The following is a 14,496-nucleotide window of genomic DNA, read 5'->3' as shown; positions in this document are numbered from 1 at the left end:
ACCCCTTAACCTCCTCTTCTCCAGGCTAAACATGCCCAGCTCCCTTAGCCGTTCCTCATAAGGCATCGTTTCCAGGCCTTTGACCATTTTGGTTGTCCTCCTCTGGACACGTTCCAGTTTGTCAGTGTCCTTCTTGAACTGTGGTGCCCAGAACTGAACACAGTACTCCAGGTGAGGTCTGACCAGAGCAGAATACAGTGGCACTATATACAGGGAGCCCTGCTGATGCACATCAACTAGGTAACTCCCCCGGGGTCACGGCTTGGGGGCGTGCTTTGGGCCCTGACCTCCATAGGCTTCGGACGAGGCAACGCCCCCTGGAATCCTTTACCAGACTACCCTTCAATATTTGGGGGAGGTGATGGCGCTCCCCCCCCCCAACACATCCGCATAACAATACCCCTACCAATGCCTAAACCAGGGAAGTTGTGGCAATTTGCTACAAGGTAGGCGAAAAACTAAATGGCCGGTGCCAATTTGCCAAGTGGAAAAAATTCCTACCAGGCCCCTTAACGGCGACCAACCGAGGTCCATAGCAAGGTCAGAAGAGAAACCTTGAAGGGCGGGCGGGCGGGTGGGAAAACCAGTCAGCTGAGCAGTCCGGAAGAGGGCGATCCCCGGGCCGCGCTTGCCTTAAATGGGGCCAGCCACACTCTCCGAGCCAGCTGATTGGCTGGCTCAGGGGATGACGCGGCCCGAGGATTCCCCAGATCATGCGGGGCTGCAAGCCAGCCACTGCGAGCCCGCAACACCACCTCCTCCCAAGGTCGGAAGTGGCTTTGTGCAAACCAATATTCTAATGACAGGGCAAGGGACACAGGGGATGAGTTCATGGAGCCAAGAGGGAGGTCCTCCAGAAAAGCTTGGCAACCATTGATTTAAACAGAAATGCAGCCCATCTCATCCTAGCAGGGAAGGGGACTGTGGCCAGGTGAGTTGGGTCCTTGTTCTGCCTGCTGCCCAAAAGAGGTGACCTCAAGGCCTCTGCTGTCTTCCTTTCTTCTGGTGGTGCTGATCCTCCTTGCATGGGCAGGCCTTCAAAGAGAGGACTGTCCTACATGGCCAATCTCTCAGGAGTGCAGAGGTACTGAGAGAGAAACAGAAATCTTCTTGCGCCGCAACACAGGAAGGGAGAGATCAGTGTTGGCGCCAGGACGCTGACAGCTGGTATTTTGGGGGCACCTTCCCAACGCCCAAGGCCACCGGTGCGAGGCTGATCTGGCTGGGGGGCACAGGGGACTGGAGGGTGAAGGCCTGCAGGATGGTGGTGAAGAAGAGGAAGAGCTCCATGCGGGCCAACCCTTCGCCCATGCAGATACGCTTCCCTGCCAGGAGAAAGAAACCAAAATCTGTCGGGCAGTGTCAAGGGACTGTAACAGGTATCGAGACGCGAAGTGCAGTCAGCTTTTATTCGCAGCAGCAAAAACATAACAGAGTTCATCTGGGCTAATCTGTCCTAGTTGAAGATGTTGTTGCGATTGTTGTCTGGCCCCTCCTTCCCTCTCTAGTCCTCTCCCTCTGGACTCCTCCCAAGCAGACGTAAATGGCGCTGAGGGCGAGGAAACCCCCTCTGGGCCTGCCGGTCCCATTGCTCAGCAACGTGCGAGGTTCTTCATGATCTGGGTGTCAGTGGAGGAGGAAAGCTAGCTGGAGGGCTGTCTGGCTGCTGTGCCGAAACCTACCCAATTAAGCCAATAAAAAACTCAGTGGGTGCAAGATGTAGTGGGAACAATTACTGATAGGCACCGATAGCTTACGGCGTATAGGCAGTAAAAGAAAGTCTTAAGTAGCTGTTGCCTGCAAGGATGGTCTAGAAGAGTCAAGGTGTCCTTGTGTGCTATTATAGGTAAAAGGTAAAGGACCCCTGGATGGTTAAGTCCAGTCAAAGCCAACTATGGGGTTGCGGCGCTCATTTCGCTTTCAGGCCAAGGGAGCCAGCGTTTGTCCACAGACAGCTTTTTGGGTCATGTGGCCAGTAGGACTAAACCGCTCCTGACGCAACAGGACACTGTGACAGAAACCATCCTCTGATGTAAAGAGTGTACAATTTTGTAAAAAATAAAAAAATTAAAACTTCAAAAAGGGGGGGGGGACACACACACTATTTACCTTCCCACCACAGTGGTACCTATTTATCTACTTGCATTGGCGTGCTTTTGAACTGCTAGGTTGGCTGGAGCTGGGACAGAGCAACGGGAGCTCACCCTATCGTGGGGATTCGAACTGCCAACCTTCTGGTCGGCAAGCCCAAGAGGCTTACTGATTTATAACACAGTGCCACCCGCGTCCCTTATGCTATTATAACATACATTTAAACAGTACCTCCTCCATGAGAGGTCCAGAGGGTAGCAACATGGGAACAGGCCTTTTCTGCAGTGGCTCCCGATTTGTGGGGTGCTTATAAATTATAAATCTTTAGGTGCCAGGCATAATTGTTCCTCTTTAAGCCTGCCTTTAGCCTCTAACTGTCTGTGGCCCCTTGGGGGGGGTGTAATGTATTCTTTTAATGGGGCATGCACCAACAGGTTGCTAAGTGGTCAACCCGGCCCCTCTCCCATGCTGTCCTTGGCAGGTATAATGCAGGAGAGCCCGGCAGGATCAGGCCCCCTCCACCCCTGCATCCTGTTCTTCCAGTGGCCCCCAAGATGCCTGCGAGAAGCCAAGATAAGTAGGACCAGAACAGAGGTTCCTTACTCTGACCCTCCTGAGAAGGATGGCCCGGAAATGAATCTCATAGGAGAGAGACCACCCACCAACCCGACTCCCCTCCCAATGGAATGGAAGGAGCCCCCTCCCCCCCCCACGTACCTGCTGAGAAAGGCATGAACGCCTCCACCTTCTTGAAGCAGCCTTGGCTATCCAAGAATCTCCCTGGGTCAAATTCTTGAGGGTTGGAGTGCTCCTCTGAGTCATAGTGAACGCTGCTCAGCAAAGGATAGATGTAGGTGCCCTGGGAGAATAGTATTTTTATATATTTAAAAAACATAAGAAGTGCCTGGCTGCTGGATCAGGCCAAAGGGGGCCCTTCTGCTCCAGCACCCTGTTCTCACAGTGGCTAAATACCCCCTTAGGAGCCCAGGAGTCTGGACAGACTGCCTCTGGCCCTGGAAGTGGGGGGCACTGAGCTCAAATCCTGTCCCCACCCCCCATCCTTGTAGTCTCACACCAATTGCTTTGAGGGCCCAAAGGCTGGATCCTGGTCCCTCTGTCCTTACTGAGGGGCCTGCTGGGAATCGAACCTTGGGGATGACGTATCCCTTGAAGTTGATGTCTTTCATGGCAGCGTGCGGAAGACTCATGGGTAGGATATCGCTGAACCTCTGGATCTCGTGCAAGACGGCCTCCATGTAAGGCATTTTGTTCCTGTCCTCAGTGGCTGGGATCCGGTCCCTCCCAATCACTCGATCGATTTCCTCGTGGAGTTTTTCTTGGGGGGAAAGAGAGCGGTTGGGCTGAGATTCCTGGATTACAGAGGGCTGGACAAAATGACCTTTTGGATCCCTTCCGACTCTGCCGTTCTGTGATTCTATGACTGAGCACCTGTTCACAATCAGGATAGGACCGTTTCCACCACCCAAAAACAGCAACTTCAAAATTTGGGGAAAGGCCTTGATGTGACATTATCAGTTGAGTGCCAACTGGCTTCAGTGGCAAGGAGTGCCTGTTGCCATCCATGACTGGCCCTCCAGCTATGGTCATTTCTGGACTGGGGTAGCCTATTCTCAAGTGCCTCCGTCTCCAACCCCGCTCGCTCTCGGAGCTCTTTTCATGAGCTTACCAGGGAGCGAGGGAGTCGCTCCAGGCACCCGCAGGCACACCAGGTCCTCAGAACACTTGATCCGAGGTTTGGGGGGGGTACCGCGATGCTCTAGCGATCTCCAACCTTCAAAGCACCAGTGGTGCCCTTTCAGATGAAAGAGCTCCCGTCCGCCATAACAGGCGACCAACCGGAAGTCCAGCTATGGCCATTTCTGGACTGGGGTAGCCTGGGCACGCATCTACATGCCCTGTTAATCTCACATCTTGACTACTACAGTCAGTTCTAGCTGGGGCTTCCCTTGCGGGTGGAAAATGCCTATAGTTTATTTATTTAATTATTTCACCGCTAGGAACCAAAGGAGGGCTTAAATCACAGAATCATAGAGTTGTAGAGTTGGAAGGGATCCTGAAGGTGATGTGGTCCAGCCCCCGGCTCTTGCGCTCCAGTCCTCTTTGCAGGCTTCCCGCTGAGCCGCTGTGAAAAGAGGAGGCCGGACTAGATGGACCCCCTTTGGCTTGACCCTGCAGAGACCTATAAAGGCCTTTTCAGAAAGACAGAATGACAGACCAGTGTGAAGATGTTGAGCTTTCTCAAACATATAAACAATCCACACGCTCCCCTCTGTGGGGACATGTGCCCTTAGGGTCTATGCTGCTGCCTTCTATCATCAGCTTTTTCTGTCCCTGTAGCAATTCATGTGTTTCTCGCTTGTTAGAGGGAGGTTTCCTCCTTCTGCCCTCACCTTGAATCTGTGGGTCTCCCAACAATTTTGTCCAACTCTGGTCCCTACCCAACACTCTTCTCTCACTTGTGGCTCCCAGAAGCTGTCAGCATGCGACAGTGGACACACCCCGGGAACAGCTTGGTTTGTAGCTGTAGAAGCTCAGGTGATTCTCATAGGCTCCCTCCTTCTGCCCTCACCTTGAATCTGTGGGTACTCCCAACAATTTTGTCCAGCTCTGGTCCCTACCCAACACTCTTCTCTCACCTGCGGCTCCCAGAAGCTGTCAGCATGCGACAGTGGACACACCCCGGGAACAGCTTGGTTTGTAGCTGTAGAAGCTCAGGTGATTCTCATAGGCTCCCTCCTTCTGCCCTCACCTTGAATCTGTGGGTACTCCCAACAACTTTGTCCAGCTCTGGTCCCTACCCAACACTCTTCTCTCACCTGCGGCTCCCAGAAGCTGTCAGCATGCGACAGTGGACACACCCCGGGAACAGCTTGGTTTGTAGCTGTAGAAGCTCAGGTGATTCTCATAGGTTCCCTCCTTCTGCCCTCACCTTGAATCTGGGGGTACTTCAGCATGGTGAGGAATCCATATCTCAGGGTGGTGCCGATCGTCTCCGTCCCAGCGAAGAACAAGTTGAAGGTGGCCATGACCAAATTCTCCATGCAAAATTCAGAAGCCGGATTATTCTTTTCCTGCCAAGAGATCGAGGTCTACTATGATGTCTGCATTGAAGGGGGGTCAGACTAGATGCCACTTGGGGTCCCTTCCAATTCCACAATTCTCTGAAACCTGCAGACAGCACGTTTTAGGGGGAGCAGATGATGGAGATGAGGAAGTTCATTCCTTACCTGATCCATCTTAACTAAGAAGCAGTCAATGTAGTTGTGGGGGTCGGAGGGATCCAGCGAGGCCTGCTGCATCTTGATCCTCTCCTCTATGAAGCGGATGATCCCCTGGGAACATTTGCTGCCCGTGTGGTGGGATCCGGGGATCTTCTCCATGATCTCCGGGAAAATATTGTACAGCTGCAGGGGAAGAAGATGGGGAGAAATGGAAGGGTGTTACCACATTTGGCTGACCTTAGTATGTGTCTCCTGCAAACTCAGATTCCCAAAAAAGGCAAGTGTTGAGGCTCACGCCTGCCTGGAAACCTTGACTCAAAATGACCTTAACAGATTGGAGAACTGGACGCAAGCTAACAAAATGATTCTCAATAGGGAGAAATGTCAGGTTCTGCACTTAAGCAGGAAGAACTAGGTGCACAAATAAAGCAGGAAGAACTAGGTGCACAAATAAAGGATGGGGGGCACCTGGCTTACTAGCAGTACATGTGGAAAGTATCTAGGGGTCTTGGTGGACCACAAGCTGAACATGAGTCAACATTGAGATGCAGCAGCAAAAAATGCTAATGCTATTCTTGGCTGCATCAACAGAAGTCTAGTGTCCAACTCAAGGGAAGTAATAGTCCCACTCTCTTCTGCCTTGGTCAGACCACACTTGGAATATTGTGTCCAATTAAGAGTAACTCAGTTTATTTTGGCAAGCTGGAAGGTGTGCAGAGGAGGGCAACCAAGATGATCAAGGGTCAGGAAGCCAAGCCTGATGAGGAACGGTTGAAGGAGCTGGGTAAATTTAGCCTGGAAAAGAGAAGACTGAGAGGAGATATGAGAGCCATCTTCAAATACCTTAAGGGTTGTCACATGGAAGATGGAGCAAGCTTGTTTTCTCCTGCTCTGGAGGGTAGGACTCGAACCCATGGCTTCAAGTCACAAGAAAGGAGATTCCGACTAAACTTTCGGGGGGAAACTTTCTGACACTAAGAGCTGTTCAGCAGTGGAACATATTCCCACGAGAGGCGGTGAACTCTCCTTCCTTGGAGGTTTTTAAGCAGAAGTTGGATGGCCACCTGTCAGGGATGCTTTGGCAGAGATTCCTGCATTGCACGGGGTTGGACTAGATGACCCTGGGTGTCCCTTCCAACTCTAAGATTCTTTGATTCTGTGACACTATGGAGGGACCCGTTTGACTAAAATATCTTATTTGACTCAATGCTTACCTTCCAAAGCTTACTGAAAGACACTGAAGTACTTAAAGAGACCTTAACAGAAAATGCAAATGTTGGACTGAAATAAAGTGGTTACCAGCTGTAATGCAAAGGTTGAGTAATAAGCTAAAATAATTTATATTAGGTTACAATAAGGATTTGCTGAAATAAGATCTGAACTGGAATACAAAAGGGGGAGGTGAGAGGAGGTCCGAGATATAAGGTAATGGAAATAAGTGATGGGAATTATATTTGTTTTGTTTTGTTTAAATTGTGTATTTTTGGTATTTTTGTATTTTTTCTGTGTATTACTTGTTTTTTGTGGTTTTTATGTTTGTACTAAATTGGAAACTTTAATAAATATTTTTAAAAAAATTAACAGAAAGTGCAAACCATCCCTTTTCTTTTCATATGTTCTTTTGTTAGTTTCTGTTTGCCAGTGTGCAGCTGCTTAGAGTCACAAGACTCTGTTTACATTCCAGAGACATTCCAGGCTGTTGGAAGTCTCACAGGAGACGGGAGACGGATGTGACGTTCCTGGGTTCCTGCTCCTTTGTTTCAGTTGCTCTCTGCTCTCACAGAGAGAGGATGTCTGCGTAGTAAGAAATAAAGCATAGCGATGTAGCTCATCACTTCTGTGTGCTGCTTTGATTCTCTGCTGAATGGGAATGTGCCTGGAGTCTCATCAAAGGCTCTGGTTGTTAATCACGCCGGAGGGCGATTCCGGAAGATGAGCTTTATCAGCTTGGTCGAACGCAGATTCTGACATATTTATGGTTGGTTTGTTGTTGTATATGAGTGTTTCGAATTGTTGCAATGCAAAATGATAAATAAAGAACGTAAAAATAATAATGATGGCACACACGGGAGTGGAATACTTTTATTGTTTAATAAGTATTCATTTGCAAAGAGAACCGCTGGAACTGGGCTGCATCTTTGCCCTTTTGCCCTTCCAGACTGTGACACTTTACGGTTTGAATTTTTTATTCTTTGCCTTTTAAAAAACGATAGTGATAATAATCAAGGTGTAGAGATATTGGGGGGTTCTCCGTCCACCCTCACCTGAGACGGGGACAGGCTGCCCACGCGGAACCGTTCTGTGATCAGGTTGTTCAAAGTGAGGAATTTCTCGTCGTCGTACTGGAACCTATTCCCAAAGACGATGGAGCAGATGATGTTGGAGACAGCTCGGCTGAGGATGAAGGTGGGGTCAAATGGCGTCCCTAGTGGGGAGAGACAGAAAGCAGGAGGGAAGAAAGAGTTTGTTTGTTTGTTTGTTTGTTTGTTTGTTTGTTTGTTTGTTTGTATTTTTCATTTTCATTTTCACACTTGAAACAGTAATCCAAATACAAAATACAAATACGGTCCACGCAATTCATGTTGACTTCCCTCCCAACTCCTTCCACGGTTTATTTTGTTAACTTCTTTTCCACTACATATTATAATTTGTAGTCCCCATTTCTTTCTTTTCTTTTCTTTTCTTTTTTCTCAATATCTCTAACTGCTGAATTTACTCTTTTACTGTTAACCTTTTAATACGTTCGCAATGAGTTTCCAGTTAAGCTACAAAACATTTCCATTCTTCTTCTAATACTTTCGTGTCCTGATTTCATATCTTATTTCCCAATCATGCCATTTCTAATGTTGTTGTTTAGTCATTTAGTCGTGTCCAACACTTCGTGACCCCATGGACCAGAGCATGCCAGGCACTCCTGTCTTCCACTGCCTCCCGCAGTTTGGCCAAATTCATGCTGGTTGCTTCGAGAACACTGTCCAGCCAGCTCATCCTCTGTTGTCCCCTTTTCCTTGTGCCCTCCATCTTTCCCAGCATCAGGGTCTTTTCCAGGGAGTCTTCTCTTCTCATGAGATGGCCAAAGTCTTGGAGCCTCAGCTTCAGGGTCTGTCCTTCCAGTGAGCACTCAGGGCTGATTTCCTTCAGAATGGATAGGTTTGATCTTCTTGCAGTCCATGGGACTCTCAAGAGCACCATAATTCAAAAGCATCAATTCTTTGGTGATCAGCCTTCTTTATGGTCCAGCTCCATGGACAAAGACAACAAGCCATTTCTATATATTCTACTAACTTCGTCTGGCCATTCCTCCTTGTTGCTATCATATATATGCCATACAAGCTGCTACAAGAAAGAGTCTGCGTTTCGCAAGAGCACAGAATGGCTACGCCAGCCTCTCAAGTGCAGACCAAGCACCACAGAGCCTTTTAGAGGCAACCAATCTTTATCAGGGACGCAGGTGGTGATGTGGTCTAAACCACTGAGTCTCTTGGGCTTGCCAATCAGAAGGTCAGCAGTTCGAATCCCCACGATGGGGTGAGCTCCCGTTGCTCGGTCTCAGCTCCTGCCCACCTAGCAGTTCAAAAGCACAAAGTGCAAGTAGATAAATAGGTACCACTCCGGCAGGAAGGTAAACGCCGTTTCTGTGCGCTGCTCTGGTTTCGGTGTTCCGTTACTCCAGAAGAGGCTTAGTCATGCTGGCCACATGACCCGGAAAAACTTTCTGTGGACAAACACTGGCTCCCTCGGGCTGTAAAGCGAGATGAGCACCGCAACCCCAGAGTCATCTGCAACTGGACTTAACTGTCAGGGGTCCTTTACCCTTACCTTTAATCTTTATGACCTACCTTGTGTCTTATGGAACTCCTCTGCCAAGCACTGAGCCTCCTCCTGGATCCGCTCCTCGATGGACCGTTTCCCCATCCCAAAATTCCTCAAGGTGGTGAGGCTGAACCTCCGAAGCTGCTTCCACCGATCGCCGTTGGCAAAGACCACCCCTGGCCAAGCAATATTATTATTATTGCATGTATTATTGTATGTATATATGTATGTATGTATGTGGAGACCTAAAAGCACCACTGAGCTGTTATTCTATAAGTCAGTGGTTCCCAATTTTTTCTGGGGGCCACCCCCTTGGTTCCACAAACTCATCCCTATCACCCTCTCCCCTCCCCTATAAAAAACATTTTTTGGAATATTTATTTGTTTATCAGATTTATATATTAGATCTATTGAAATAGCGGTTTGTGCAACCCATTAAGCAACATAATTACACAGTGATATTCAAGGCAGCAGAAATTCATTTGACATTTGTTCAAAACCCAATTAGAACTGCTTGTAACTACGAATTCCACAAAATTGCGGAACTCCATCCAGCAACACCAGCTTTTCAGAGCCTGGTAGTCACAGACATCTCCAGCACCCTAATCCTGCCACCCCTTGTCTTTTAGCACCCTTCCAGGTGATCCCACTAGCCCCCCCCCCCCAGTAGACACTACCACCCACTTTAGGGACCCCTGATGTAATCCATCAGCATCTCAAATTAACATGAACTCCTTGGAAGAGGCCCAGCCATAGAGAAAGCAGTAATTTTCCAATAAAGCTTGTCTCTTCAACATTCATCATTTTAAACATCGGCCAAGTAACGTGTTACAAAAGCGAATATACAGGGGTAAAGTGTGCATATATTTGTGAAACTTAACATATAAAAATGAGGGACGCAGGTGGCACTGTGGGTTAAACCACAGAGCCTAGGACTTGCCAATCAGAAGGTCGGCGGTTCGAATCCCTGCGACGGGGTGAGCTCCCGTTGCTCGGCCCCTGCTCCTGCCAACCTAGCAGTTCGAAAGCACGTCAAAGTGCAAGTAGATGAATAGGCACGGCTCCGGCGGGAAGGTAAATGGCATTTCCATGCGCTGCTCTGGTTCTCCAGAAGTGGCTTAGTCATGCTGGCCACATGACCCAGAAGCTGTATGCCGGCTCCCTCAGCCAATAAAGCGAGATGAGCACTGGAACCCCAGAGTCGTCCATGACTGGACCTAATGGTCAGGGGTCCCTTTACCTTTACCTTAACATATAAAAATATGATTGTTGATTATCAATATTAATTACCTGCCCTTCACTCTAAGGGGAATAAACGTTCACGGTTACCTTCACACACACAAAATAATAATTTTCAAACCCAGGTACTATGTCAGTAGAGTGATGGAGAAATGGGCTGAGCTGTGCCCCAAGCCCCCTTTCCCCACAAGGATGGACCCCCTCACCGTGTTCATTGAAATCCTTGGAGAAGGACGGCAGCTGCCCTCTGCCGCTGAAGTCCTCTGCCTGGTCCACCAGGGCCTCCTTCACCGCCTTGTAGCCGCACAAGACCACGACTCGCTGCAGCCCCAGGTAGACGGTGAAGACCGAGCCGTAGGCCTCCCTCAGCTGCCGGGAGAAGAGTGTCAGTCCCTTTTGAAGGAACCTTTCCCTGCCTTTCCCAGGTTGGCACAGGTGAGCACAGGTGAGGGAGGGACCGGGCGGGAAGGGACCCTCACAAGGATGGGCAAGTGGAGAAACAGGCAGGAGCTCTGGGGGAAAGATTGGAATTGCTCCTTTCCAATGCCTTCCTACTACGAGGCAGTTAGCCAATGCTCCTCAGGATTCAACACACTTCTGCTTAGCTTTAAGGTATACTTTCCTCCCCCTGCTCCCACTTCTAGTGTGGGTTCATGGCAAAATTGCCGTGCCCACATTTAAATGGGGAATCTTTCACCTTTCAGATCAAAGGTGTGGGTATTGTAAGAGTTTCTGCCTGCTTAAATTGTAGGGTGTCAGGGAACTGTCATCAGAGCGAGAGGTGGAGGCACGGCTCCAAAGCGATGCAGGAGAGGGGACCAGCAGGGGGGAAGGAATTCAGCGTAACACCAGTAGAGAAGGGAGGGAGATGGAGGATTCGGAGAGAGGTCTCCAAGACTCTTCACCCGAGACTAGTGGAGAGAGCACGGGCATGCCTCTGCACACTCCTTCCTTGTGCAGAAGAGTCCCGCACAGGGAGAGTAGGAGGAGACTTGGCGTCAAACAGCTCTTATACTGGAAGAGGTTCAAGAAATGCCCACTGACGGATTCTGCAAGTGACTGAACGGCCACGGAGTGAGGGCTGTCAGCCAAAGCATGGTTAGCCAGGCAATCTAGCCAAAACTGGCAGCAACTTACACACAAGTAACCCCTTATAACCATTACATAGGGTTTGGGGTTGTTGTTGTTGTGTTGTTGTTGTTTTTTTTGTGTGTAGCAGAATTTATATATTCTATCATTTGTATTTCACATAGCAAACCAAGTTTTCTGTATTCCTTTGGTGTGAGAAGTCTTCGTGGGCATAAATTTAAGGGTCAACACACATTCAAAGACCAGTGTGCATTGTAACCAGGACCAGATTTAGGTTTGATGAGGCCCTAAGCTACTGAAGGTAATGGGGCCCTTTAAATGTTCAGCTGTCCTTTGTTGTTGCTGTTTTTTGAGTTGAATATACGCTATATGGCAATTTATGGACCTAATAGGTATCTAAAACCATTTGCACATAACAGTCCCCGCAGAATGTAGGCACCCTATATATAGAAATGAGCAAACCAGTGATATTTTAGGAGCAGGCTAGCAGGCCGGGCCCATTACTTACATCATAGGAGCCTACACAACACAAAACACTGTTGCTGTATGTAGGTTTTATTTTATTTGTTTTTTATCTTATATTTTGGAAATGTACATCAGGTGTTGTTTTTTCTTTAATTTTTTGGGGGGACCCCCAAGAGAGTGGGGCCCTAAGCTATAGCTTGTTTAGCTTATACGTAAATCTGGCACTGATTATAACATCAGCAAAAATCCTAAATTTCTCAGCAGTGGGTATATGAGCTTGCATGAATACTGGCTGAGAACATCTGAGTCCAGACCTGAGTCCATACACTTGTAACAGACCTGTGGATATCAGGTTTTAGGAGACAATAGTGGGGGGGCTATTGCCTTCAGGACCTGCCTGAGGGCTTCCCAGAGGCCCCTGTCTGTTCACTGTGGTGAGCTAGAGGAACCCCCTTTGGACAGATCCAGCAAGTCTCTTCTGGTGCTCTTGCATTCCTACAAAGATGGATCCCCGGCCGTGGGGCTGCTCATAGGTTTCCAATCTCCCCCGGCTTACCTTGCAGCTCGGTAGGGAGGTGAAAGGAGACTCACCTTCTCCAGGGACTTGATGATGTTATTTGGGTCCAGTTGGAGAAAATTCCCCAGGATGGGGAGCGGGGTGGGTCCAGGGGGCAGACGACCTTTGCCGCCTTTGCCCTTCCATCCCAAGCCCAGGAGGAGGACACCACAGATGCAAAGGAGCAGGAAGAGAGACCCAGAGAGCAGCTCCATGAAGGACCCTGGCCAAGAGATGCCCCCTCTGGGCTATGGAGAGGTGCCGAGAGGACTTATAAGGGCGGCTGGGGAACACCCAACTCTCCACATTGGTTATCCAGTAACTCCCGGTCCTCCAACCCCTTTCCAAGCCAGCTGGGTGGACTTTGCCATTTCGAGTCAAGAAGTTAATTCGTTAACTTATCAAGGATTACATGATAACCATAAAAAGGGCATTTCATTGCAAATGTTGGACAGGGTACTGGGGACAAATCAGAGAGCGGCTCATGAAGGTGGAGGGTGAATTGCCTTTTTGGTACTATGATCAAACCTATCCATTCTTAAGGAACTCAGCCCTGAGTGCTCACTGGAAGGACAGATCCTGAAGCTGAGGCTCCAAGACTTTGGCCACTTCACAAGAAGAGAAGACTCCTTGGGAAAGACCCTGATGTTGGGAAAGATGGAGGGCACAAGGAGAAGGGGACGACAGAGGAGGACGAGATGGTTGGACAGTGTTATCAAACCAGCATGAGTTTGACCAAACTGCGGGAGGCAGTGGAAGACAGGAGTGCCTGGCGGGCTTTGGTCCAGGGGGTCACGAAGAGGCGGACACCACTAAAAGACTACACAACAACAAATACATGTTTATGTTTTGCAGAGCAGGGCAAATAGGCAATCCCATTTAAAGAACAACTGCAGAGGCTTGCAAGAAAATGTTTTGGAATTTCATCCACCTGCCTTTCCTGGCTCACATCCACACCATCCCTCTAAAGTGCTATGATTCTACTTTAAATGGCCATGGCTTCCCCCAGAGAATCATGGGAAATGTAGTCTGTTTCAATGTTCTGAGACGTGTTCAGAGACCCTCCCTATTCACCTCCCAGAGCTACAGTTCCCTAAGAAGAGAAACTCTGTTTATTTCCTACAAATCCCTGTTTGTTTGCTGTGTCCCATAGTGGTTATAGTGTCAGACTAGAACATGGGAAAGACCAGGGTTCAAATTCCCCCCACTCCGGCCGTGAAGCTCATTCGGGTGCCCTTGGGCTAGTCAGTCACTCTCAGCCTAACCTACCTCGCAAGGTTGTTGTTGTGGAGATTAAATAGGGAGGGAAATAACTATATACGTTACCTTTTTTCAAAATTACTATTTTTATTGAAAGAATTTCAATTTTAATGGGGGGGAAGTGTTACAAAGGGGGGGGAGTAAGAAAGAGAGAGAGAAAAAAGAGAATATACAAAAATGCTATGTAATATACTCCACCTTGAACTCCTTGGAGGAAAAGAGGGAATAAATAGGTTATAAGAAAAAAGTGCTCCTTTATCCCTTATTGGGTATCCAAGAGGCATATAGAGTCTTTATATAGGTTCTCTATTGGTAGGAGAAAATAACAGAAGCCAACCAGAGAATATTGAGAAGCAACGTAGCTAGTAAGCCTGATCTATATTAAACTGTTGCAACAGGGTGCTCACCCCCCCCCACCCAGGAGGAAGGAGGACCCCAGAACATTGGTGTGGAAGCTCTTATATAGACTTTTGAAATTGCCTAACCTGTAGCTCAAGGCTACCCCCCCCCCCCAATACATCATACTTACATCACATAAGAGGCAGTCTACCACAGAATCCTGTCCGGCAGGAAACCTGTTAATAGGTTTACCTGGACAGCCCAGCCATTATTTTGTGATGATAAATACTTAATTCCTGAGTCCAGGTCACAGGCTCACCCTATTCATACCCAAATGTGCCCTTCAGGCAGGATTTGTGAGCACAGAGACAATGGGGAGGCTTTTCCCATTTCCATCCAAAC

The 14,496-nt window shown here is 48.6% G+C and overlaps 1 protein-coding gene across 2 annotated transcripts; it reads right to left on the bottom strand.

The window, feature by feature from the left end:
- Positions 1-1,137: 1,137 nt before the first annotated feature.
- LOC309345792 (cytochrome P450 2F3-like) lies at positions 1,138-13,064 on the bottom strand (the record flags this gene model as incomplete). 2 transcript variants are annotated; one of them, XM_081869188.1, is made up of 9 exons in its annotated part: positions 12,531-13,064; positions 10,592-10,754; positions 9,173-9,322; positions 7,598-7,758; positions 5,340-5,516; positions 5,042-5,183; positions 3,240-3,427; positions 2,809-2,950; positions 1,138-1,325 (listed from the first exon to the last, which is right to left on the bottom strand). In XM_081869188.1, exons 1-9 carry the CDS (start codon positions 12,708-12,710, stop codon positions 1,138-1,140), a joined length of 1,491 nt encoding a protein of 496 aa, XP_081725314.1. In that variant the 5' UTR covers positions 12,711-13,064. The 2 variants fall into 2 exon arrangements, with proteins under 2 accessions (XP_081725314.1, XP_081725315.1); XM_081869189.1 differs by lacking the exon at positions 9,173-9,322.
- Between the last annotated feature and the right edge of the window lie 1,432 nt (positions 13,065-14,496).

Source organism: Podarcis erhardii (assembly GCF_964252035.2).
Source record: "Podarcis erhardii genome assembly, chromosome: 7".
NCBI classification, from domain to species: Eukaryota; Metazoa; Chordata; class Lepidosauria; order Squamata; family Lacertidae; genus Podarcis; species Podarcis erhardii.
This window is presented reverse-complemented; position numbering and strand designations above follow the sequence as displayed.